We start from the raw sequence: 26,701 nt of genomic DNA on the forward strand, positions 1-26,701 counted from the left end.
AACTGGATTTGGATTGAATAAAAATTTGAAAAAAACCCCCCCAAAAAACAGACGTCATCATCTAAGGATACGGGGTAAAGTAAAGTGAGGAGAGATTTCTTCACCCAGACAGTGGTCACCCTGTGGAATTTACCACGCAGAAAGTGGGTGAAGCCAAAATACTGCGGCTGGAATTTTATTGCCCTGCCCACCATGGGAATCGGAGCAGCCGATGGGCGGACCATGGAAAGGTCCGTCCGGCAGGATTTTACAACTTCAGGGTGAGCGAGGCCATAAAATCTCACCCTGTATGTTTTCAAGAGGCAGTTAGATAAAGCTCGTGGGGTGCAGGGACCAAAGGATATGGGGGCGGTGAGGTGGTGGGGGGGAAACTGGAACTGGTTACTTTGTAGGGTGATCAGCCAGGATCATAATGAATGGCGGGGCAGGCTCGAAGGGCCAAATGGCCTCCTCCTGCTCCTATTTTCTGTGCTTCTATCTGGAAATATTCCTCAAGTCCAGCTGAACTGTTGTGTAAGAGTCATCGATAGTTTACTGATCAGTGCTGGGAAGTAAGCTGTGTAACCTGGTCGCCATTTCAAAACCTCCATCATCTACTCTTTTTCCTTCAACCATTTCCCTTTCAATCTTTGAGCAGAGTTTCTCAATTTTATTAATCTTTCTGGTGTGAGTTTGGGAAGTTAGCGTAATTATTATACTTTCATGTTTCATACTCTATGTTAATAAGCTATGTCTCTATTCTTGTCAAATCCAGTTTAGTGATAAACTAATAATTTTGTTGTATGTTGAAGAAGCCTGGGCATTGATTGGTCATTCTGAGAGGTAAAGCATATATTTGGCTGTTTAGCCAGCTGGAGAAGTTATTTAAATGTACGTTGTGATTCGTGGAGTAATGGAACTGGAGACAGATAGCACAGTCCTCCCATCTCCATTGTAACATATAATGGGGGTCTTGTGGGAATTAATCTGAGATGAAATGCATGTAGGAATTGTACAGTAAATGGTAGAACCCTTAGGAGTATTGACAGGCAGAGGGATCTGGGCGTACATGTCCACTGATCACTGAAAGTGGCAATGCAGATGGATAAGGTAGTCAAGAAGGCTTTTGGCACGCTTGCCTTCATCGGTCAGCGCACTGAGTATAAAAATTGGCAGTCAAGCTGCAGCTGTACAGAACATTAGTTAGGCCTAATTTAGAATATTGTGCACAATTCTAGTCACTGTGCTATCAGAAGCATGTGGAGGCTTTGGAGAGGGTACGGAAGAGGTTTACCAGAATATTGCCTGGTCTGGAGGGTATTAGCTCTGAGGAGAGATTGAATAAACTCAGGTTATTCTCACTGGAACGATGGAGATTGAGGGGCGACCTGATAGAGGTCTACAAGATTATGAGCGGCATGGACAGAGTGGATAGTCAGATGCTCTTTCGTAGGGTAGAAAAGTCAAGTATGAGGGGATGTAGATTTAAGGTGCGTTTAGAGGTGATGTATAGGGCAAGTTTTTATACAGAGGGTGGTAAATGCCTAGAGTGCGCTTTCCAGGGAGGTGCTGGGAGCAGGCTCAATAGCCGCATTTAAGGGAAATCTAGACAAATACATGAATAGGATGGGAATGGAAGGATACGGACTCCGTAAGTCAATTTTAGTTTAGATAGACACTCTGATCAGTGCAGGCTTGGAGGGCCGAAGGGCCTGTACCTTGTGCTGTACTGTTCTTTATTCTTTAAAAATGTGTAATTGGGGAAGGATACAAGGATAAAAGGAAGAAGGCCAGGTTTTTCTTTTGTTTACATTGGTGGAATGGCTTTTTTATGATGCAAGAGAGTCTTGTAAGCAACCTGGGTTAAATTGTGACTCTTTAATGATTAGTAAGTGTGACAGAGCAGTTGCAGACAAAGGTTAGAGCAAGAGCTGAGAAAGAACTTTGAAAACTAGTGGCCAAAAAAGCTGAGTGAGGAAGTAAAAGAACCAAAGGAAGCTGTGGACTTGGAAAGAGACAAGTTTACACAGACAGAGATTCAGTTAGAATGGAAAAGGTTGGTACTAGGATTTCAAGCAAAGGAAAAATAGAGAGCATTTCAAATGGAACAAGCAGAAAGGTAGATGAGAGAGTAAAGAAGTGAGACGGGGAATGCCAACTTAGAATGTTGAAACTAAAACAACTAGGCTCTAGGGGAGATGTTGATGGGAAAGATTCTGATGAACCAAAGGCCCAAGTGGGGTGTTGGTTCATTTTGTGCCATTTCTCCTAAAGTTTGAAGAAAGGGATGTTGAGGCAATTTTCACCTCTTTTAAAAGATAACTAGGCAGATGGAGGTAGCAAAAAGGAAACTGGACATTACTGATGATAAGCAGGTTGACTGGCGGAGCTTTGTTTTCCTAAGAGTCTTCTACAAATTATGTGGCAGTTAAAAAACAGGCTAATCTCACCGCTCCAGAATTGGTCCCTGCAGCTCCCAGGCAGATATTTCAGAATCTCCGGATACAGCCTGGGCAGACTTGTACAGAAATTGAGAGAGTAAAGCAAATTAACTTTAATCACCAGATACAAGCTCTAAAGGGAGAGACCATTTATAAGACCCTTAGGGAACTAAATCTCCTCTACTTTTCAATGCCTCTACTTTCCCAGAAGACTAAGGATATTTGACATGTCAAATTTTACAGATGCACCATCGAAAGCATTCTCTCTGGTGGTATCACAGCTTGGTCTGGGCTCCTGCTCTGCCCAAGACCACAAGGAACTACAAAAGGTCATGAATGCAGCCCAATCCATCGCACAAACCAGCCTCCCATTCATTGACTCTGTCCGCACTTCCCGCCGCCTTGGAAAAGCAGCCAGCATAATTAAGGACCCCACGCATCCCAGACAGTCTCTCTTCCACCTTCCTCCGTCAGGAAAAACATACAAAAGTCTGAGGTCACGTACCAATCGACTCAAGAACAGCTTCTTCCCTGCTGCTGTCAACCTTTTGAATGGATCTATCTTGCATCAAGCTGATCTTTTTCTACACCCAAATTATGACCGTAACACTACACTCTGCCCTCTCTTGTTTCCTTCTCTATGAGCAGTATGCTTTGTATGGCACACAAGAAACAATACTTTTCACTGTATGTTAATATGGTGACCAGAATTGTACATAATATTCTAAATGAGGCCTTACTAAGGTTCTGTACAGCTACAGCATGACCTGCCAATTTTTATACTCAGTGTGCAGACCGATGAAGGCAAGCATGCCGTAAGCCTTGCTGATTATCTTATCCACCTGCGTTACCACCTTCAGTGATCAGTGGATATGTACGCCCAGATCCTTCTGCCTGTCAATACTCCTAAGGGTTCTACCATTTACTGTGTAATTCCTACAAGCATTTTATCTCAGATTATTATTGTGACAATAATAAATCAAATCAAAATTAAATCAAATCAAATCCTGGAGGAATTTAAAAATCCACTTCCTTCATTAGTGAGATCCCATGTAGGGAATCAGAATGTTTCAACAGTAGACAAGGCAGCTAATCTGGCTCCCGATTCCCAGCTACACAAGGCTGATGCAGAGAAAGGGGCTCAGACCATGGTACCACTGGCTGAGCCGTACCTCTGACTACAGCTCGAAAACCAAGAACAAACATTGCCATGAGTGCGGGGAAGGGTAACAAAGTACCTGAAAATGACAGGGAATTCTTGTCAAAAGGATAAGTAACTCCTTATCTATCAAGTGAAGCAAGTAAATCTATAGTTATACTTAGGGAAGCAGGGGCTATTCAAACTCTTTTTGCTGAGAAAGGTATGCATTTCCACCAAAGTTCACACTAGATATGGAGATTTTGGTAAATGGCATTGGCGGGGAGCCTATACCCGCACTTTTGTATCAGGTTCACCTGCGGTGTGACCTAATGTCGGTACGGTAACAGTAGGAGTTGTTTATAGTTGGCCGATAGAGTTGATTTATTCCTTGGGAATGATCTGGCCAGAGTGAAGTTGGTAGCTTCAGCAGGAATTACAGGGGGTCCAGGGGAAGTTAAGGAGACAGAGCAGTTACAGGAAAAGGTTCCAGGGACTTTTCCCTCTTAGTGACCTGAACAATAGCTAAACAAGTTCCATTATCAGAGGTAGAATTGGCACCATGGTATTTGGCTGTCTGAAGCTGTCTTTGGGGATTTGGATAATCTGAAGGAAATATTCAGGAAGTTTTCACTAAGGTTCAGCCAGCCGATCCAGAGCTCAGTCAAGTCACACTCTCAGCTCAAACGGAAGATGGAACAGGTGGATGTTAGAAATGGGAATCTGATGAGGAAGTGGAGACCTCCTTACACACCAGTGGAGAAAGAGTGTACGGTAGTTCCTCAGGCAATGGTAACACCCACTTACCATTGGGAGATAATGTGGAGAGCTCACGAAATTCTTATGGCAGGGCATGTAGGGACCCAAAAGACCCAAACATGTACAATCCGTCATTTTTATTGGCCAGCTCTTCAGAAGGATGTGGTACAGTTTTGTAAAATGAGTCATATCTGCCAGATTGTGATCAAACTGGACAACTAATTCCAACGTCAGTATTTTGAGAACCATTTAGTAGGGTTGTTTGTGGACTGTGTGAGACCTTAACCAAAAATAAAAGTGGGACAGCAATATATACTCACTATATACTCGCTAGGGCAGAGCGGTGGCACAGTGGTTAGCACTGCTGCTTCACAGCGCAGGAATCTGGGTTCGATTCCCGGCTTGGGTCACTGTCTGTGTGGAGTTTGTAAGTTCTCCCCGTGTGTGTGCAGTTTTCCTCCAAGTGCTCCAGTTTCCTCCCACAGTCTGAAAGATGTGCTGGTTAGGTGCATTGGCCATGCTAAATTCTTCCTCCATGTACGCAAACAGGTACCAGAGTGGGCCAACTGGAGAATTTTCACAGTAACTTCATTGCAGCGTTAATGTAAACCTACTTGTGACACTAATTAATAAATTTAAACTTATATTGGATATGGCTACTTGATTCCTAGAAGTCTTCCCTGGAGAACAATTTTTTGTACCTTAGAGGAAGAGAAATTATCCCAATTGTACGCTTGATATGGATCACCCATTGATGGTTCCAACGTTCCAATATCACGCCTAGCATTTTCTTCCAGAGTTTATGATCAGTCTAGAGGTAAAGCAGTTACATTCCTCTGCACACTAGCCACAAACATAAGGAGCATTAGAACAATAGCATCAAAGCCTCAAAGTGAGAATTAGGGTATATTGTCAAGACGACCCCCTTTATTAGAGTCATAGAGGTTTACAGCATGGAAACAGGCCCGTCGGCCCAACTTGTCCATGCCATCCCTTTTTTTAAACCCCAAAGCGAGTCCCAATTGCTCGCATTTGGCCCATACCCCTCTAGAATCATCTTACCCAGTTGAATAACTATTTAAATGCTTTTTAAAAGACAAAATTGTACCCACCTCTACTACTACCTCTGGCACCTTGTTCCAGACACTCACCACCCTCTGTGTGAAAAAATTGCCCCTCTGGACACTTTTGTATCTCTTCCATCTCACCTTAAACCTATGCCCTCTAGTTTTAGACTCGCCTACCTTTGGAAAAACATATTGACTATCTAGCTGATCTATGCCCCTCATTATTTTATAGATGTCTATAAGATTACCCATCAGCCTTCTACATTCCAGAGAAAAAAATCCCAGTCTATTCAGCCTCTCCTTGAAACTCAAACCATCAAGTCCCGGTAGCATTCTAGTAAATCTTTTCTGCACTGTTTCTAGTTTAATAATATCCTTTCTATAATAGGTTGACCAGAACTGTACAGAGTATTCCAAGTGTAGCCTTACCAATGTCTTGTACAACTTCAACAAGACATCCCAACTCCTGTATTCAATGTTCTAACCAATGAAACCAAGCATGCCGAATGTCTTCTTCACCACTCTGTCCACCTGTGACTCCACTTTCAAGGAGCTATGAGCCTGTGCCCCTAGATCTCTTTGTTCTGTAACTCTCCCCAACGCCCTACCATTAACTGAGTAAGTCCTGCCCTTGTTCAATCTACCAAAATGCATCACCTTGCAATTATCTAAATTAAACTCCATCTGTCATTCGTCAGCCCACTGGCTCAATTGATCCTGTTGCAATCCGAGATCACTTTCTTCACTATCCACTATGCCACCAATCTTGGTATCATCGGCAAACTTACTAACCATGCCTTCTATATTCTCATCCAAATTATTAATATAAATGACAAATAACAGTGGACCCAGCACTGATCCCTGAGGCACATCGCTGGTCACAGGCTTCCAGTTTGAAACACAACCCTCTACAACCATTCTCTTGGATTCTATTATCAAGCCAATTTTGTATCCATTTAGCTACCTCACCCTGGATCCCATGAAATTTAACCTTTTGCAACAACCTACCATGCGGCATTTTGACAAAGGCCTTGCTAAAGTCCATGTAGACAACATCAACTGCACTGCCCTCATCGACCTTCTTGGTTGTCCCTTCAGAAAACTCAATCAAATTTGTGAGACATGGTTTTCTACTCACAAAGCCATGCTGACTGTCCCTAATCACTCCTTGCTTTTCTAAATGCCTGTCTCTCAGAGTACTTTCTAACAACTTACCCACCATACATGGGACAAAGGTTTAGAATTTCTTTTCCTCACCACTAGGGATGCACCTAATGAGCCAGGAGGCTTTAGTCCTTTTGAGTTAGTTTACACACGTAAAGACAGAGATCCTCTGAAATTAATTAAATAAGAGTTTTCAGAACAGAACATTCCAAGCTTTATGTATCTGAGCTCAAGGAGTGGCTCACAAGTTTCTGTAAGATGGCTGGGGAAGGAATATCTCAAACGTTCCATAGAAGCATAAAGAAATGGAAAGACAAGCAAGCCAAGACTGGAACCTTTCTATCAGGGGTTGCTGAGTAACATTACTGCCTTTACGGGGCGAGTAATCACAAGCATGGTTCAGTCATCATATAAACTAGGATTGGTCCTGGTTTATTCTTAGATTAACACCCCAGATAACAGGGAAAGACTGCATTGTGTCATGTCAATATATTGAAGCAATATCACCACCACGGGGAGGACACTGGTTTGTCAGGCAGTAAGAATAGTGGAGGATGGAGGAGATAGGGAGGATGAGGCAGAGTGAAGCCATTCTCAGATGGAACCTCCTACTATCCAGTTAGTTAATACTGAACTATTAAGGATTGTAGGCACCATGCTGTCATATTCATATGCAGAACAACAAGAAGACTCAACAAGGCTCCTCACAATGGTGAAAGGAGTACGTATGGGCAAACCAGGATGTACAACCTTAGCCATACACAATGTGGATGCAGGGGAATCTTCTCCTATAATACAGTATCCTTCACACTCAGGTTCAGAGAAACAGATTCAGGGAAAGCAGAGATCTGATACATAGCTGGAGTTCCCCCATTGTCCATGTACATCACATCAACCAGATTACTCTCATCAACCCTCGCTGTTCAAATTCAGTCAGGTTAGATCATGCTTGTCCAGCCGTGAATCTCTCCTCCTCAGCTCCTGCAGACTCTGAGCACAATATCGGCAAAACTGCTCGATCAAACAGAGGATTTCGGCAAAGGGGCTCTCCTCCAATCGCAGCCTGTTTCTCTCCCATGTTTGCTGCTGAGTGGCTCATTCGCCAATCACTAAGAAATTGTCCCCCACCCCACGCGGAGGGTCTGAGTCTCCAGTCTCGCCCCTGTGAGCGGGAACGGAGAATGCAGAATTCCAGCCACAGCTCCATTCACTGCCAGTGGGGCCGGAAAATCCCAGACTCCAATAAGGACAGAGGATTTTGGCCGATAGACAGACTTTCAACTATGATTGCACAATGCAATCTGTCAAAATAGAGTGTTGAACAACCAACCGCACAAATTACTGACATCACTCTCACTGTGAACATTTAATCCAACTGGCCATTCAAATACTGCATTGAGCATTCTTATCATGTTACTTATAGGTGTGAGAGAGAGAGGGGTGTGTGTGTGTGTGAGAGAGAGAGAGAGAGCGGTGAGTGTGTGTGTGAGGGAGAAGAGTGAGTGTGTGTGTGAGAGAGAGGAGTGTGTGTGTGAGAGAGAGGAGTGTGTGTGTGAGAGAGAGGAGTGTGTGTGTGAGAGAGAGGAGTGTGTGTGTGAGAGAGAGGTGTGGGTGTGTGAGAGAGGAGTGAGTGTGTATGTGAGAGAGAGAGGTGAGTGTTTGTGTGTGAGAGAGAGTGAGAGAAGGGTGAGTGTGTGCGTGTGAGTGAGAGTGGGATGAGTGTATGTATGAGAGAGAGGGATGTGTGTGTGTGAGAGAATGAGAAGGGTGAGTGTGTGTGTGAGAGAGTGAGAGAGGGGTGAGTGTATGTGTGTGAGTGAGAGTGAAAGCGGGATGAGCGTATGTATGAGAGAGGGGTGAGTGTGTGTGTGTGAGAGAGAGACTAGCATGTGAGTGAGAGAGAGAGAGGTGACTGGGTGTATATTAGAGGAATGAGTATTTGTGTGAGAGGGTGAAAGTGGTGAGTGTGAAGGATGTGGGAGAGAGGGGTGAGTGTGAGGGGTGTGTGTTCTGTGTGTGTCTGTGTGTGTGAGAGAGCTGAATGTGAGGGGTGTGTGTGAGAGTGTGAGGCGAGAGGGCTGTGAGGGAGGAGTGAGTGTGATGTGTGTGAGTGAGGAAGGGGAGATGTGACTGGGATTTTACGACTTCGCTTGGACGAATCTCGTAAAATCCCACTCGAGGCTAATGGAGAATTCTTTCCTGTGAGCCCCGATTCTGGGACGGACTGACAATAAAATCCCAACTTGTGTGTCTGGATCACTTCCAGTCTGAGGGTCCCCATTCACCCTCATCCTGACACACCTACCCTCAGTGAGAGTCAGTGAGCACTCAAGACTGAGAGTGAGCTGGACACACAAATATCCACTCTTCATACTCTAATCATCAGCATTATTTATTAACAATTTATTGTTTTGACATTTTTTTTTTGCTCAGTAAGTTGTTTCTTTTCATACATTAAGATTTTTTTTTAAAAAAAGAGCTTTCATGTGCTAAACCTTTTCTTTCCAAAATCTGTTTCTCGGTCCCTTGACTGAGAGAGAGGTTTAAATGTTGGCCCTCCCACAGGAAAAGATCGGACAAGCCTGAATAAGATAAACACAATTTGCCGTTACCAGTCTGAACTGGTCCACGTTTAATCAATGTTAACTGTGTTGTGAATTTTCATTTCCAAATAGGAACTGGACTAAAGTGAGGAACTAAACTGAATGTGAATAATTGAGCAAATATGTGGTGCTAATGCATCAGAATGTGTGAATGAACTGCTGCATATTGTTAGGAGTTGCACAAATATGGGAAAGAACTACAATAGAACGTAGAACATTACAGCACAGTACAGGCCAATCCCAAGATCAAGCTATCCCCTCCTGAATAAAGTGAATGGAAGAGATTGGGCTAGAATATAAAGAAACTAGACTGATATATGAGGAACAATAGCTGGTCTTTTCTCTCCCCTTACAGATGCTGTCAGACCTGCTGAGATTTTCCAGCATTTTCTCATCTCTTTGAGGAACTACTCTGTGTCAGCACAGAAACAGAAAATGCTGGAAAATCTCAACAGGTCTGACAGCATCTGTGGAGAGAGAATAGAGCCAACGTTTCAAGTCTGGATGACCCTTTGTCAGAGACTGTGTAGGTGCTGCGCTAATTTGTGAGGAATAGGATGGTAGGCTGTCTTGTGAAGGAACTAGACTGAACAGCACTAATGGGTTAGGCTGATAAAATAAAACACCGTAGATGCTGGAATTCTGAAATAAAAACAGAAAGGGCTGGAAAACTCAATCAGTTTGGAAGCAGAAGTTTTCTGTTGGTATGACCCTTTCTCAGAACTGAAGAAGGGCAGAAATGTGATGGGTTTTATGATGTCGGAAAAGGGGAAGGAACAAATGGAGCAAAAAGGTAAAGTCAGGGATAGGTGAGAGAGCAGGGGAGATTAAGTAATAAAGATATGTAGGAGAGGCAGTGTGGCAATGGTATTAACACTGGACTGGCGATTCAGAGACCCAGAGCAAGATCTGGGGAGCTGCGTTCAAATCCAAACACAGCAGAAGGTGAAATTTGAATTCAGTAAAAATTTGGAATTAAAAGTCTACCTCGAAACAATCGTCGGAAAAACCCCCCCTGCTTCACTAATGTCTTTTAGGGAAGGAAATCTGCCAACGTTACCTGGTCTGGCCTACATGTGACTCCAGGGCCTCAGCAATGTGATTGACTGTCAAAAATGCCCTCTGAAATAGGGGCAGTTAGGAACAGGCAATAAATGTTGGCCTAGCAAGTGATGCCCATATCCTTTAAAATAAAAATATAGTGGAACAAAAGAGGCAGTGCTAAAGGAACAAATGCTGATGCCACTTGAAAGGGATAGGCTTACAGAGCTGAGGATGATACAGGGGAACAGGATTTGATTGCTCTACAGAGAGCTGGCATGCACTCAAGTGCCAAAGAGCCTCCTTCTGCGCTGTAATGACTCTTTCTAATCCAGATATCCTTAAAGAACTGGATTAATGGGTGAAGAAGATTAAATCGTCTTTGAAGGAACTGAGACAATGTGTAAATTTGAAAACAAACTGAACACACCTGTGAGGGAACTGGAAGAACCAGATGAGTGTACGAAGGAACAGGACCAAGACTGAGAGAGTTGGATTAAGGTGTGAAGATCTGGACTAAAGTGTGCAGCAGTGTGTATCATCAGACAAGATTCAACGCAGCAACTCAACAAGGCTCCTTAGACAGCAGTGTCCAAACCCGCAAACCTCCACCACCTAGGTAGGACAAGGACAGCAGATACATGGGAATACAGCCATCTCCAAGCCACTCACTATCCTGATTTGGAAATCAGGATCACCATTCTTTTGTTGTCACTGGGTCAAAATACTGGAACTCCCTCCCTAATAGCACTGTGAGTGTACCTATACCACGGGGACTGCAGTGGTTCAAGAAGGCAGCTCACTACCACCTTCTCAAGGACAATTAAGGTTGAGCTATAAATGCTGGTCTACCCAGTGAAATCCATATCTGTCAATGAGTAAATACTTTAAAAAAATTAGAATAATCTATGAGCAACTGGATTTATGAGTGAAGAATTGACCCAATTTCTGACAAACTGTAACTGGATGAGTTGGTGAATAACTGCACTGAAGTGCTCGGAACTGGACTAGTTTGTGAGGAGATTGGACAGGTTTGTGAAGGAGCCAGTCTAATGTGTGACAGTGCACAACAAATGTGTGAAGGGCACAGAGCAAGGGTTGATGGAACTGGATTGAAATGTGGTTGTCTGTAGTGAAGTGGGAAGGAACAGAACTAACATCTTGAAGGATTGGACAAATGTGTGAGGAAGTGGACAAAATTATGAATGAATTGATCTAATTTGTGAAAAAAAAGTGGACTAACGTATGAAGGAATTGAGCTAATCCCTGAAGGAACTGGTCTATAATGTGTAGACATTGTGGAGTGAATGCAGGATTAGACTAACCTTTTAGGTCATGAGTGGGCAGCTGAGGTCCATCAGGATGTAGGACCCTCAGAACACATTACGCATCTCAGAAGACCACAAGTGTAGGGAGTTTCTCCAGCTGAATTCTGAGCTTGGGGGTTACTGGATGCAGTGTAGAGCATCCAGGAGGATGAGAGTTCTCTGGATTGAATGTTCCAGGAGCTGGTCACCATCTGGGTCCAGTGATCAGGGGAGAGAACTTACAGAAAAGTGACCATCACAATGGAAAATGGTAAGGAATGATCTAAAGTACAACTTGTAAATTGGAACTAAACTTGCAATGAAATGGCTCAGGGAGCTGAATGCCCTACTCTCTGAACATAATGACTCTCCTCCGACTGTGACTAATTTGAGGAGGTCTGGCTAATGTTTGAAAAATTATACTGCTGCTTAAAGAACTTCAATAATTTGTGAAGAACTGGGCTAAAGTAAGAAGAACTGGACAAAGGTATGAAACATTGGAGTAATTTGAGACATGGTGACACAGCGGTTAACACAGTTACCTCATAATACCAAGGACCCAGGTCACTGTCTGTGCAGAGTCTGCACGTTCTCCCCATGTCTGCGTGGGTTTCCCCCAGGTGCTCTGGTTTCCTCCCACAGTCCGAAAGATGTACTGATTGACCATGCTAAATTCTCCCTCGGTGTACCCAAACAGACACCGGAGTGTGGCGACAGGGGATTTGCACAGTAACTTCATTGCAGTGTTAATGAAAGTCTACTTGTGACACTAATAACTAAATTTTAATTCTTTGAAGGACTCGACTAACGTTTGATGTAGATTACTAATTTGTGGTCATCTGGACTAACATATGCAGAATAGGTGGCACGGTGGTTAGCACGGCTGCCTCAGTAACCCGGATTCAATTCCTGCCTCGGGTGACTGTGTGCAGTTTGCACGTTCTCCCTGTGTCTGCATGGCTTTCTTCTGGGTGCTCTGGTTTCCTCCCACACTCCAAAGATATGCAGGTTGGGTGAATTGGCCATTCTAAATACAGGTTTATAGAATAGTTGGCCTGGGTACCATGCTCTTTCAGACAATCAGTGTAGGCTTGGTATGGTATGCTCTGTCTCTGTAGCACGCAAGAAACAATACTTTTCACTGTATGTTAATACATGTGACAATAATAAATCAAATCAAATCAAACTCAATAGAACAAATAACCTCCTTCAGCACTGTCGGGTTACCAACGTGGGATTTACTGAATTAAAATATTTCTAACTGGAAAGTTGTATGTTGGAATTGACATGAAGAAACTTGGTTACAGTTTATACAAACTGAACTAGTGTTTGAGGAACTGGGATAACTTGAGAGCAGTTTGTTAACTTTTGGAAGTGCAGTAGTTTTCACTGGGACATTCCTGCCCACACAGCAGGCTGTGTAAATGCTCCTTAAAGAATGTGCAGTAGGACCTGTCTGCACATTGCTGGCCCATTTGTGGGACCAATGTTGGACTCACATTGGTGCAACGTCACACACTTCCACCCCTTCACACTTTAGTCCAGTAACATTCTGCATGTTTTCAGTTCCCTCACACAATTGTCCTTTTTTTTTACTACAGTTCAGCCCAGCTTCTTCCCAATCAGTCAAATCCCTCAGGCATTCATTCAGTTCCTTCGCACGTCAGTCCAGGACTCTCGTGTGTAACCTCAATGTGGATGTTCGTCAGGACTCCTGTTGCACAATAAAGGGCCAGAGGCTGCTGAGAATCCAAAGGGCAATAAGAGGAATATGATATGAAATGCAGACAGATAGCTGCAGCCTATCAGTACAGCTGCCTCTGTAAGTATTATCACAAGACAGGAGCCAATGTGTGATTTCTACAATTACGTCAGCAGGTAATGAAATTCATCTTGGGTTACTTATAGACATTGATAAAACCATGAGGGGCATAGATAAAGCATAGCCAAGGCCTTTTCCCCAGGGTAGAGAGGTCCAAAACTAGAGGGCATAGGTTTGAGGTGGGAGGAGAAAGATTTAAAAGGAACCTGAGGGCAACTTTTTCACACAGAGGGTGATGCGTGTATGGAATGAGCTGCCAGAGCAGGTGGTAGAAGTGGCTACAATTACAATATTTAAAATTCATTTGAACAGGTAAATAGGTAGGAAATATTTAAAGGGATATGGGCCAAACGTAGGCAAATGAGATTAGTTCAGTTTTGGAAACTGAATGGATGAGTTGGGCCAAAGGGCCTGTTTCCATGCTGTACATCTCTGTGACTCTATTAGGTGGTCACCTTGAATTAATCTCATTTTGACCCCACACGAGGCCCATAATGAATGCATTGACAAATCCTGGGAGCTCCCACCAATTTTCTTGGACATCGCCTTAAGACACTCAGGGAAAATAGGATAGCACGGCTGTTAGCACTGCTGCCTCGCAGTGCCGGGGACCTGGATTCAATTCCAGCCGCAGGTCACTGTCTATGTGGAGTTTGCGCATTCTCCTTGTATCTGCGTGGGTTTCCTCCGGGTATTCCAGTTTCCTCCCAAAGATTTAGGTTGATTGGTTATGTTGAGTTGCCCCTTAGTGTCAGGAGGATTGGTGGGGTAAATATATGGGGTTACGGGGATAGGGCTTGGGTGGGATTGCTGTCGGTGCAGGTTCAATGGGCCTCGGTCTGCACTGAAGGAATTTCTCTGATTCTATTCCAAATGGGAAAAGGTGACGTGACATTCACTCTCATTCTGAAATCGGATGGAAAAGCTGATTGTAATCTTCAGATGTCAAAACCAGAATAGCTTATTCCACGAAAATACAACGGAAATGGGCAGGATAGAGAGTCTCCCTCTTTATTCCCAGTGAATCTCCCTGTCTATCCTGGCTCATTCTGTCTATCCTGAAAGACTGTCTCCCCCGGGTGAGAGTCTATCTGCCCTGGGTGCGAATCTGTTAATCAGGAGAGGTATTGATGGTGATAGGAATTGAAATTGGTTTCGGAACGGGGTCCTGGTGTGTTTTGGGGGCTTTAATGATCAGTAGAGGTTCAGAGTTGAGCATCACCGTAATCCACATCACTGCAAGAATCTCTCCACTAGCAGTGGGCGCAGCAACCCTGCCAGCCAAGCCTCATAAAAGAATCAATTGATCAGATAAATATTCTTAACAGACTAAGAGTTAGTGAGGTTAGACCCCTCCCCCCCCAGCCTTTCCCAATGTCTGAACCGCTGGCTCCCATTCCAGCGGCTGGCCTGATCCCAGCCAAAGGGCACCTTGATCCGGAGTGAATCCTGGTGTGGGCACTGCCGCCTCAGTCTGTGTAGATTATAAATCCCGAGAAAGTGCTGTACTTGTTGTAGTTTCCTCCGTGAGCCTTGCCGCCGTCCAGCTTGATGTAAACCTCATCCCCTGCATCCAGATGCAGAATGACACTGTTACTGGCGTAGTCATAATTCTGGTCAGCATCCTGGGCAATGGCACTGGAACGAACCTGAGGGGGCAAGAGAGACCCCATTAGAGGCAGCACTCAGAGAGAGATCCCATTCGAGGCAATACTCAGAGAGAGAGGGACCCCATTAGAGGCAACACTCAGAGAGAGAGATCCATTAGAGGCAACACTCAGAGAGAGAGGGACCCCATTAGAGGCAACACTCAGAGAGAGATCCCATTCGAGGCAATACTCAGAGAGAGAGGGACCCCATTAGAGGCAACACTCAGAGAGAGGGACCCCAATAGAGGCAACACTCAGAGAGAGAGGGACCCCATTAGAGGCAACACTCAGAGAGAGAGAGACCCCATTAGAGGTAGCACTCAGAGAGAGAGAGACCCCATTAGAGGCAACACTCAGAGAGAGAGGGACCCCATTAGAGGCAGCACTCAGAGAGAGAGAGACCCCATTAGAGGTAGCACTCAGAGAGAGAGAGACCCCATTAGAGGCAACACTCAGAGAGAGAGGGACCCCATTAGAGGCAGCACTCAGAGAGAGACACCCCGTTAGAGGCAACACTCAGGGAGAGAGGGGGGAGAGGGAAGAAAGAGAGGGGGCAGGGAGGGAGAGAGGGGGAGAGGGGGGAAAAAGAAGGGAGAGAGAGAGAGGAGAGGTAGGGAGGGGGTGGGAGTGAAGATAATGTTAGAATTCTCTTTGCACTGGGAGTTAGTGGAAGATATGTATATAGTTTAACACAGTGTATCACTGGGAAATATTCAGTCAGTGATGGGCAGGATTACCATTCTGCTGCCCCCTCTCCCTCCCCCTCCCCCTACCCCACCCCCCGCTTGTTTTCTGCTGGCGAAAGAAGCTTACCATTGGCCACTGGTGGGATGATTCTGTCCCGTCAATATCTGCCTCCCCCATTCGTGCGCCTTCCCTGCCCCACTGCTGGGGACAGGAGGATTGCCTTTGGGAAGGTCCCCTCGCCGAGAAGGGCTGGAAAATTGCGTCTCATTGAGTTTGCATTTTTATGTGTCTGTAAGAGGCTTTACTGAATATGTTTCCATAAGGACAATGGATTTAAAATGTGTGACAATGTTTCAGAATGGGAAAAAAGATTATTAAAAAAACATCCATAAAGGTGTGCGGTGGATTGGCCATGGTAAATGTGCAGGGTTGTGCTGGCTGGGCCTGGGTATGATGCTCTCTAGGAGAGTGGGTGCATGGCTTCCTTTTGACCGTAGGGATTTTGTGGGAAAGAGAGGAGAGAGGGAGAGAGAGAGGGTCAGGGGAGAAAGAGTGAGAGAGAGAGTGAAGATAGAGAGAAGGGAGAAGGGGAGAGAGAGAGCGAGCAGGGGAGTGGGGAATGGAGCGAAGAGAGGGGGGAAGTGGGGAGAGGAAGGCAGGGGAAAGGGGTGGGAGAGGGGGGGATGAGATTGAGAGAGGAGGAGAGGGGAGCAGGAGAGAAGTAGTGAAGGTAGAGAGGGAGAAAGACAAAAACAGAGGGACAGCTGGAGAAAGAGGACACTAAGTGGGATAGTGAAGGTGCAGGAGGGAGAATGGCAGAGGGGATGAGAAAAGTGAGAGAATGTGAATGCCAGGAGGCATGATGGATGAGGGGGGGAGGTAGACTGTGTGAGAGAGACAGAATGGGGGATAGAGAGAGAGAAAACCAGACCCAGACACCTGATTGAGTGAGAGAGTAAAAGAAATTGAAAGGGGAGAGAAAAAGAGGGGTGAATCAGAAAGAGGGAGACAGAGAGAATAGGCGAGAGAGTGGGGAACAGGCAGAATGGAAAAGGATAGGCACATAGAGGGAGAGGGAGAAATAGAGACACAGGGGAAAGCAGAGACGGGGGTGGGGGAGAGAGAGAGAGAGAATTAGAGACACAGAAGAAAGCAGAGACGGGGGTGGGGGGGGGGGGGGGAGAGGAAGGCAGAGAGAGAGAGACAGTGGAAGGGACCGAGAGATAGATAGACAGTGAGAGAGGCAGAGAGAGATAGACAGGCAGATAGAGGCACACACGCAGGCAGAGATAGATAGATACACATATACACAGAGACAGAGAGAGAGTGAGCTAGACAGAGACGCAGAGAGACTCGCAGAGGCTCAGAGAGACGGAGAGAGGCAGTAATACAAAGGACGGGATGGCAGAGACGGAATGAGTCAGAGGAAGACTGAAAGAGAATGAGAGATAGAGAGAGCAAGGGAGAGCGGGAGAGAAGTAAAGAAATAGAGAAAACAAACAAAATAGAACTGTATAAACAAGCTAATTGCCGATGGAGAGAGAGAAAGAGGGAGGAGAAGTGAGCTAAGGAATAAAATTAGAAGCAGATGCATTTATACAGCGCCAGGGCGTCCGATATCCCCTCAGAAACAAGAGAGCCGGGAGAGAGATAGAAATAAAACCGAGACCATGAGAGGGGCAGAGGGAGAGATAAAGATGGATAAAGGGGGAGGGGGGGAGGAGTGCTGAAGAATTGCTTCTGTTTGCTCAATCGATCCCGCATGTGGGATTGGCGCAGAGAGAGAAATTATTCTGAGTCTGAGAGAGAGACAGAGGGGAAAGTGGCGACCAGCAGGCAGGGTTTCAGCTCTGTCCCGGAGTCACTGTCACTGACCCAGTCCAGGACAGCACTCTGAGAGAGAGAGTAACACACACAGAATGTAACACAGAGGGTAACACACACACAGAATGTAACACAGAGGGTAACACACACACACACACAGAGTGTACACAGAGAGTAACACACACACACACACACACACAATGTAACACAGAGAGTAACACACACACACACACAGAATGTAACACAGAGAGTAACACACACACACAGAGTGTACACAGAGAGTAACACACACACACACACACACAATGTAACACAGAGAGTAACACACACACACACACAGAATGTAACACAGAGAGTAACACACACACAGAATGTAACACAGAGGGTAACACACACACACACACAGAGTGTAACAGAAAGAGAGAGAGAGAGTACGGCTGTACACTGTCACTGACCCAGCCCGGGACAGCACTCAGCGAGAGAGAGTAACACACACACACACAGTGTAACACAGAGAGAGGGTAACACACACACACACACACACAGTGTAACACAGGGTAACACACACACACAAACACGCACACACAGAGGAAGAGAGAGAGAGAGTACCGGCAGTACACTATCACTGACCCAGCCCAAGACTGGAGGAGAAACCAGTCTGTGTGTGTGACAGAGAGAGTGTGATGTGGAGATGCCGGCGTTAGACTGGGGTAAACACAGTAAAAAGTCTGACAACACCAGGTTTATTTGATAGTATAACAGAGTATAACAGAGAGAAGCAAAGCGTGTGTGTGTAACAGAGTGTGTGTAACAGAGAGTAACAAAGCGAGTGTGTGTGTGTGTACACACAGAGAGGGTGTGTGTGTAACACAAAGTGAGAGAGAAAATGTGTATCAGAGAGAGAGCAACAGAGAGAGTGTGTAAGACAGAGACAGAGAATCGCTGTACACTCCAAGTACACAGTGAGGGAGAGCAGAATAACCTTTTACCAGGTAAAAGATACTGAGACAGAGCGGAGAGTGTATAATAGACACAGAGAGAGGGAGAGTGACAGAGGGAGAGTGAGAGGGGGAGATTGAGAGGGAGAGTGACGGTGAGAAGGGATTGAGGTCCTCCCTCAAAGAAAAGTTTCTAAACGCCCTCTCCAGCCCCCTCCTTTCCAACTCTGATCAATCCTCACTCCCTCATTCTCCCCTCCTTTCTCTCACACTCTTCCTCAAACTCTGTCTCCCCCACCCACACTCTGCGCCTCTCCCTCAATCACCCACTCTCCCCTCCCTCCCTCCCTCTCCCTCCCTCACCCTCTCTCCCTTACCCTCCCTCTCCCTCTCTCTCTCTCATGGTGATGTGCCCGGTGCTGTGTGCCCAGGCTCAGTGGGGTGCTGAGTTATGTTATTGCCCAGAGATTTGGAGAGTTCCCCCTGCCCTCTGCCAGCTTGGGCAGGTTGGCACCCCTTCCCCTGATGAGCTTACCTGGTCATTCTTGCAGAGGTCTGCCCACATGCTGGTGCCATCCCCGCCCCGCATCAGGACATGGTAGGTGAAGAAGTAGGTGCCAGGGATGGAGCAGGTGAACTTGCCGCTGGCACCGTCATAGTGGTTGCCCAGGTTGGTCACCACGTCGTCGAACTTGAGGATCTCGTAGCCCTCGTGGGGGTTCTTGAGGCCGGCGTAGAAAGCCACCCTGGGCACCGTGCTGTAGGTGGCGGCGCTGATGGCCCCGGTGCCCGGGAGCCCGGGGCTGCCCGCCTCGCCCTTCTCCCCGGCCGGACCCACGGGGCCGGGGGCACCCCGCTGGCCGGGCGGCCCGGGCGCCCCCGGTTTGCCGGGCCGCCCGGGTTTGCCCTGGGGTCCCTGCAGCAGGGTGGAGGGCAGCTCGGGCTCGGCCAGCGCCTCCGCCCCGGGGCTGGCACTGGGCTGGCTGCCCAGGTAGCTCGGCTCGCACACCATCCGGCAGGTGCCCAGCATCTCGTAGTGGGCGGCCGTGCCCAGCGAGCTGACCAGCACCGGGATGAGGACCACCAGGGTCAGCAGCATGGCCACCCCCCCCGCCGCGGCCAGCAGCCACTTGCGGCTGATGGTGTAGCCGGAGTGGGGTCGCTCAGCCGCTCTCCGGCTGGGGGGAATCTTGCTGGTTTAAAGAGGCACCACTCACACTGGAATCACACACAACACAACACAACAGGCTTGTGAGCTGCAAGTGGAGCTGACTGCTCCCTTTATATAGCACACCCTCAAGCTGACCAGGATTGCAAATGAATGTTGCCCATCCCCTGAGCTCTCTGTCTCTAATTCTCTGATTACCAGAAAACATCTCACTGTCAATCTTCCCAAACCCCAGCCCCCAGATCAACAGTGAGACAGAGGAGACAGCAAGACCAGCAGCCTGACCTGACAACTTCAGGCTGATTAGATAGTGAATACTTGGTTAATTGGATGGCTTGAGGTTTTGCGTAGAATCATAGAATCCCTACAGTGCAGAAAGAGGCCCTTCGGCCCATCGAGTCTGCACCGAACACAATCCCACCCAGGCCCTACCCCCCCATATTATACCCGCTGTGGGGGTACCATAAGCATAGACATGGGTCAAGGGTGGCGGAGGAAAAACACATTGTTAAGATGACGGTGCAGGCTCGTTTCCTGTGCTGTGTTGTTCTTTGTTAATCCCTCTAACCTACACATCCCTGGTCACTGAGGGCCAATTTCTTAGCATGGCCAATCAACCTAACCCGCACATCTTTGGACTGTGGGAGGAAACCCACACAGACACAGGGAGAACGTGCAAACTGCACGCAGTCAGTGACCCAAGCCGAGAATCGAACTCAGGACCCTGGAGCTATGAAGCAGCAGTGCTAACCGCTGTGCTACCGTGCTTGCTTGGCTTCTGTTTCATTTTCTTTAAAAACAAAATTTTATCTGTTCCTCGATTGGCCATGCTAAAATTCTCAGTGTACCCAAACAGGTGCCGGAGTGTGGCTACTAGAACATAAGAAATAGGAGCAGGAGTAGGCCATCTAGCCCTTTGAGCCTGCCCCGCCATTCAATAAGATCATGGCTGATCTGAAGTGGATCAGTTCCACTTTCCCACTTTCTCCTCATAACCCTTAATTCCCTTGTCTATCAGAAACCTATCTACCTGCGACTTAAATATATTCAACGAGGTAGCCTCCACCACTTCAATGGGCAGAGAATCCCAGAGATTCACCACCCTTTGAGTGAAGAAGTTCCTCCTCAACTCCAATCTAATCTGCCCCCCCCCCTTATCTTGAGGCTGTGCCCTCTAGTCCTGCTGTCCTTTCTAAGCAGGAAGAATCTCTCTACCTCTACCCTATCTAGTCCCTTCATTATCTTATATGTCTCTATAAGATCCCCCCTCAGCCTTCTAAACTCCAACGAGTACAGACCCAGTCTATTCTATCTCTCCTCATAGGCTAACCCCCTCATCTCCGGTATCAGCCTGGTGAAACTTCTCTGCACTCCCTCCAAGGCCAATATATCCTAGGGGATTTTAATTACTGTGTTAATGTAAGCCTACTTGTGACTAATAAATAAACTTCTTAACACAAAGGGCTGTGAATCTGTGGAATTCCCTGCCCAGTGAAGCAGTTGAGGCTACCTCCCTGAATCTTTTTAAGGCAAAGATAGATTGATTTTTGAACAGTAAAGGAATTAAGGGTTATGGTGAGCAGTGGGTAAGTGGAGCTGAGTCCACGAGAAGATCAACCATGATCTTATTGGATGGCGGAGAAGGCTCGAGGGGGCCAGATGGCCTACTCCTGCTCTTAGTTCTTACGTTCTTGATAGTTTCGTTAATATAATGGGGGGGGGGAGAATGTCAAGAAATAACACAACAGCAAGAAATTGTATTTAACATTGTAAAGAATCCCTAAGGTAATTCACAGGAGTGTCACAGACAGTGTCTGGCATTCAACTGCACAAGGAAATCTTTAAAACTTTATTGATTCAAGCCTGAAAGTTATCCAAAGTTGATTCTTTTTGTCAGCATCACAAGTAGGTTTACATTGACACTGCAACGAAGTTACTGTGAAAATCTCCGAGTCGCCACCTGTTTGAGTACACTGAAGGAGAATTTAGCACGGCCGATGTACCTAACCAGCACGTTTTTTTTGGACTGTGGGAGCAAACCGAGGCACCCGGAGGAAACCCACATAGACAAGGGGAGAATGTGCAAACTCCACACAGACCCAAGCCAGGAATTGAACCCAGGTCCCTGGTGCTTTGAGGTGGCAGTGCTAACCACCGTGCCGCCCAAAGCAAGGTTTCGTCAAGATTTGAATCATAGAATCATAGAACCGTAGAACCCTACAGTGCAGAAAGAGGCCCTTCGGCCCATTGAGTCTGCAACGAACACAATCCCACTCAGGCCCTAGCCCCATACCCCTACATATTATACCCATTAATCCCTCTAACCTACGCATTCCTGGACACTAAGGGGCAATTTCTTAGCATGGCCAATCAACCTAACCCGCACACCTTTGGACTCGGATCGCTGGATTCAGAATCCAGAGTGCTCATCATTACGCCACGGAACCCAGAGGGGCTGTTTACAGTGGGAACGGACTATGTCAGTACCTGAGGAATCATGAATGGTGCTGAACATTGTGCAACTATCAGTGAACATCCTCCAGATTTGACCTTATGATAGAAGGAAGATCATTGATGAAGCAGTTGAAGATAGTTGGACACTACCCTGAGGAACTCCTGCAATGATGTCCTGGAGCTGAGATGATTGATTTCCAACCAATGGAGAACTTCTCCCCCCCCACCATTCCCATTGACCCCAGTTTTGTTAGGGCTCCTTGATGCCACACTCAGTCAAATACTGCCTTGATGTCAAGGGCAGTCACTCTCAGCTTGCTTTGTTTAATGTGTTGGGAAATTATTTCTGAGCCTTCATATAGTGACTAGTGGTGTCCCTCAGCCATCAGTGTTGGGACCGCAATTGTTTATGATTTACAGAGATGATTTGGAGTTGGGGACCAAGTGTAGCATGTCAAAGATCATAGATGATACTAAGATGAGTGATAGAGCAAAGTGTGCAGAGGATGCTGAAAGACTGCAAAGGGATATAGATAGTCTAAGTGAGTGGGCAAGGGTCTGGCAGATGGAAGTAAATGTGAGGTCATCCATTTTGATAAGAATACCAGCAAAATAGACTATTATTTAAATGGTGCAAAATTGCAGCTTGCTGCTGTGCAGAGGGACCTGGGTGTCCTTGTGCATGAATCACGAAATGTTGATTTGCAGGTGTGGCAGGTAATCAAGAAGACAAATGGAATTTTGTCCTTCATTGCTAGAGGGATGGATTTGAAAAGAGAGAGGTTATGTTGCAGCTGTATAAGGTGCTGGTGAGGCCACACCTGGAGTACTGTGTGCAGTTTTGGTCTCCTTACTTGAGAAAGGATATACTGGCACTGGAGGGGGTGCAGAGGAGATTCACTAGGTTGATTCCGGAGTTGAGTGGGTTGGATTATGAGGAGAGACCGAGTAAACTGGGGCTATACTCATTGGAATTCAGAAGAACGAGGGGAGATCTTATAGAAACAGATAAGATGATGAAGGGAATAGATAAGACAGAAGCAGGGAAATTGTTTCCACTGGCAGGTGAAACGAGAACTAGAGGGTATGGCCTCAAAATAAGAGAGAGCTGATTTAGGATTGAGTTGAGGAGGAATTTCTTCACACAAAGGGTTGTGAATCCGTGGAATTCCCTGCCAGCGAAACAGTTGAGGTTTCCTCATTGGAAGTTTTTAAAGCAAAGATAGATTGATTTTTGAACAGTAAAGGAATTAAGGGTTATGATGAACGGGTGGATAAGTGGAACTGAGTCCACGAGAAGATCAGCCATGATCTTATTGAATGATGGAGCAGGCTCGATGGGCCAGATGGCTACAGCTGCTCCTAGTTTTTATATTCTTAATAGTTTTGTTAATGTAATGGGGGGTGGGTGGAGAATGTCAAGAAATTACACAGCAGCAAGAAGTTGTATTTAACATTGTAAAGAATCCCTAAGGTAATTCACAGGAGTGTCACAGACAGTGTCTGGCATTCAAACAGTACAAGGATATCTTGTTCAAAGTGATCAGTTTGAAGGAATATTTTACAGGAGGAAAGGGAGATGGAGTGGATTAGGGAGGGAATTTCAGAGATTAGGGCCTAGGAGCTGAAGGTCATCCATGGGGGGATAATGACAATTAGGGATAATGACAATTAGGGATCAACAGGAGAATGTATATGACTGACTACGTGGTGCCTTTCAGAGGCTTAAGACATTGCAAAGTACGACGTACTAATCAACTAGTTTTGAAACGCAGTCATTGTTGTAAAGCAGGAAATGTGGCAGCCAATTAGTACCCAGCACATTTCCACAGGCTCCACCTTGAGGGTTAGGCAGAGACCTTAATGGTTAACCTCTCAATATCGACATGACTCAGGAGGAATGCTGATGTCCCATTTCCCAACGTAAGACAGGCAACTGTTTCCAACTACCTGTAATGCACCAAGGAATATCATAGGGTTTTACTGTAGTAAGGAAGGTTTCTGTGTGACCTGGTGATTTATCACTGTCACTTCTACCCATCACCTGCCCGCTTTCTTTCTCTGTCTGTCTCGCTCATACCATTTTACTGGACCTAGTCCCTCGGGGATCAGCTCAGCACAAGGCCAATCCTTTTGTCCATTTATCAACATCCTTTAGCCCATCCTTTCCCCATTGATTTTCATATTATTTATTGCTGTGGAGTGACCAGAGGCCTGTGATGGAGATTAAACACAGTTGGCATGCTGCATACTAATACGCGCTGATGTCTGAATACAAGGACCTTGTCTGAAATGAGATGCAATGAGTTCCCTGGCTGTTTGAGTCCACACGGTCAAAACATTAACGATCTGCTTTCATTATCATTGCCTCATTCCCCACCTATCATATTCCTCCTCTTTCTTTCGCTTGTTTGGTTTCAACTTTGTCAACTTTGAACATTCCGAGGGCAACTGCAACTTCCTTGTTAATATCCCACTGGTCAACAATCTGTCCTGGAAAACTGATGCCACTCAATGTACCCCCAAAATCTCTTACCTCAAGCAAACCTGTTCCTTCCTTTCCCTGCTGAAGGCATTGGCAGTTCATGGACCTACACCTCCAAGTCACTCCCCAGCGCCCATCCCTCACATCCATTCTTAACTCCCATTCTGTTCTCGCCCAATAGCCTCATGCAGGCATATTCCAGGAAGGGTTGCCAGTGGTGACCTGGAGCAGGAACACTGCTTGATGTTCCCATCCTTAATCCTCAGCATGGCAACCAAAACTGCCACTGTCCTGGCTGAGATTGAACGTTCACCCTTAGTATGAACGGTGGCACAGCGGATAGCACCTGCTGCCTCATAGCACCAGGGATCCCACTTGGGTCACTCTCTGTGCAGAGTCTGCACATTCTCTCTGTGTCTGTATGGGTTTCCTCTGGGTACTCCAGTTTCCTCCCACATTAGGTGCACTGGCCATGCTTAATTCTCCCTCAGTGTACCTGAACTGGCCTCAGTGTGTGGCAACTAGGGGATTTTCATAGTAACTTAATTGGCAGGATTAATGTAAGCCTGCTCGTGACACTAATAAATAAACTTTAAAACTTTATTAAGCAGAGAGCATCAACTTCTGGAACAATTCAGACTATAACAAAGTACTTAATGTTGCAACGTGACTAGTCAGAAGAATAGAAAAATGCGCTGAATAATAAGTCGCTCGGTATAGTAGAGAACTTGAATTTTACTGAAAAGAGTGCTGTCATACCTCTTCATTGGGCAACACGGTGGCACAATGGTTAGCACTGCTGCCTCACAGCGCCAGGGACCTGAGTTCAATTCTGGCTTCAGGTCACTGTCAGTGTTGAGTTTGCACATTCTCCCCGTGTCTGATGGGTTTTCACCGGGTGCTCTGGTTTCCTCCCACACTCCAAAGATGTGCAGGTAATGGGAATTATTGGGTAAATACATGGGTTTGCTAATATGGAGCAGGGTTGGAACTGAGTAAGATGCTCTGTTGGAGATTCGGCGCAGACTAAATGGGCCGAATGGCCTCCTTCTGCGCTGTAGGGATTCTAAAGTATGATTACACCCATCAATACAATACAAGAGTGTGAAATTTGGACATTTAATTTTTGAAGCTTGGGGAGCCTACAATTCTCATTGCTTTCTCCATGACAACACCTCAGCCAATCAGAGTCAACTTACTGACCAATCACATCTTTTTCCCCGTAGTATAAATTGCTGTGATTCTTTGAAATTTGCAATTCTTGCATTTGTCCTGATGAGTGCCAATGAAAGCCAAGAGGTAAAGCTTCAACAAAACATTCCTTTTCCATTTACTAAACAATTCAAATATTTGTAAATATTTATCAATGACTTGGAAGAGGAGGCTGAAGGGTGGGTTAGTAAATTTGCTGATGACACCAAGATTGGTGGAGTAGTGGATGAGGTGGAGGGCTCTTATCGGCTGTGTTGTTCTTTGTTTTTAATTAAGGAGAGTCAGCGCAGATTTGTAAAAGGAAGATCGTGCTTGACTAATCTAACTGAATGGTTGCTAGAAGAAACAGAGAAGGTTGATGAAGGAACTGCAGAGTGAGTTTTAAGACAAGCTTTGACAAAGTATCATATAAAAGGCAGGTTAACAAAACTGAGGCTCATTGCTGGGGAAGTCCATATCAGCTTGGATTAAAAAAACAAATTGGCTAAAGACAGAAAGCTGGTAACTGATTGTTTTTCAGCTCGGAGGATGTTGGGACAATGATCTCCCCCAAGGGTCAATGCTTGGACTATTCTTTCCAGAGTCTTGCATCCAAGTTGCAGCCAACACACATTGGGGAGGGTGTGAGGACAGGGTAGAGAGGAGGGTTTACCAGAATGTTTCCAGGGATGAAGGCTTAAAGTTAAAAAGTTCAAGCAATTCATAAGAACATAAGAAATAGGAGCAGGAGTAGGCCATCTAGCCCTTCGAGCCTGCCCCGCCATTCAATAAGATCATGGCTGATCTGAAGTGGATCAGTTCCACTTTCCCGCTTTCTCCCCATAACCCTTAATTCCCTTATCGATCAGAAATCTATCTACCTGTGACTTAAATATATTCAACAAGGTAGCCTCCACCACTTCAACGGGCAGAGAATTCCAGAGATTCACCACCCTTTGAGTGAAGAAATTCCGCCTCAACTCT

At 46.0% G+C, this 26,701-nt stretch overlaps 1 protein-coding gene across 2 annotated transcripts in view; it reads right to left on the minus strand.

The window, feature by feature from the left end:
- LOC145359292 (C1q-related factor-like) overlaps nucleotides 1-19,653 on the minus strand; it is a 43,853-nt gene extending 24,200 nt beyond the window's left edge. Inside the window, exons 1-2 of one of the 2 annotated variants that reach the window (XM_080213849.1) lie at nucleotides 18,955-19,653; nucleotides 14,753-14,970 (exon numbers count right to left, since the gene is read on the minus strand). In XM_080213849.1, the coding sequence (XP_080069975.1) occupies nucleotides 14,791-14,970; nucleotides 18,955-19,518 (744 nt within the window). In that variant the 5' untranslated portion in view covers nucleotides 19,519-19,653 and the 3' untranslated portion in view covers nucleotides 14,753-14,790. Of the gene's footprint in view, nucleotides 1-6,959; nucleotides 14,971-18,954 lie in introns of those variants that run through there. The other variant, XM_080213848.1, reaches the window with a different exon arrangement.
- Nucleotides 19,654-26,701: the final 7,048 nt, after the last annotated feature.

The sequence above is a fragment of the Carcharhinus amblyrhynchos genome, chromosome 27 (assembly GCF_965287045.1).
Source record: "Carcharhinus amblyrhynchos chromosome 27, sCarAmb.v2.hapA, whole genome shotgun sequence".
Taxonomy (NCBI): domain Eukaryota; kingdom Metazoa; phylum Chordata; class Chondrichthyes; order Carcharhiniformes; family Carcharhinidae; genus Carcharhinus; species Carcharhinus amblyrhynchos.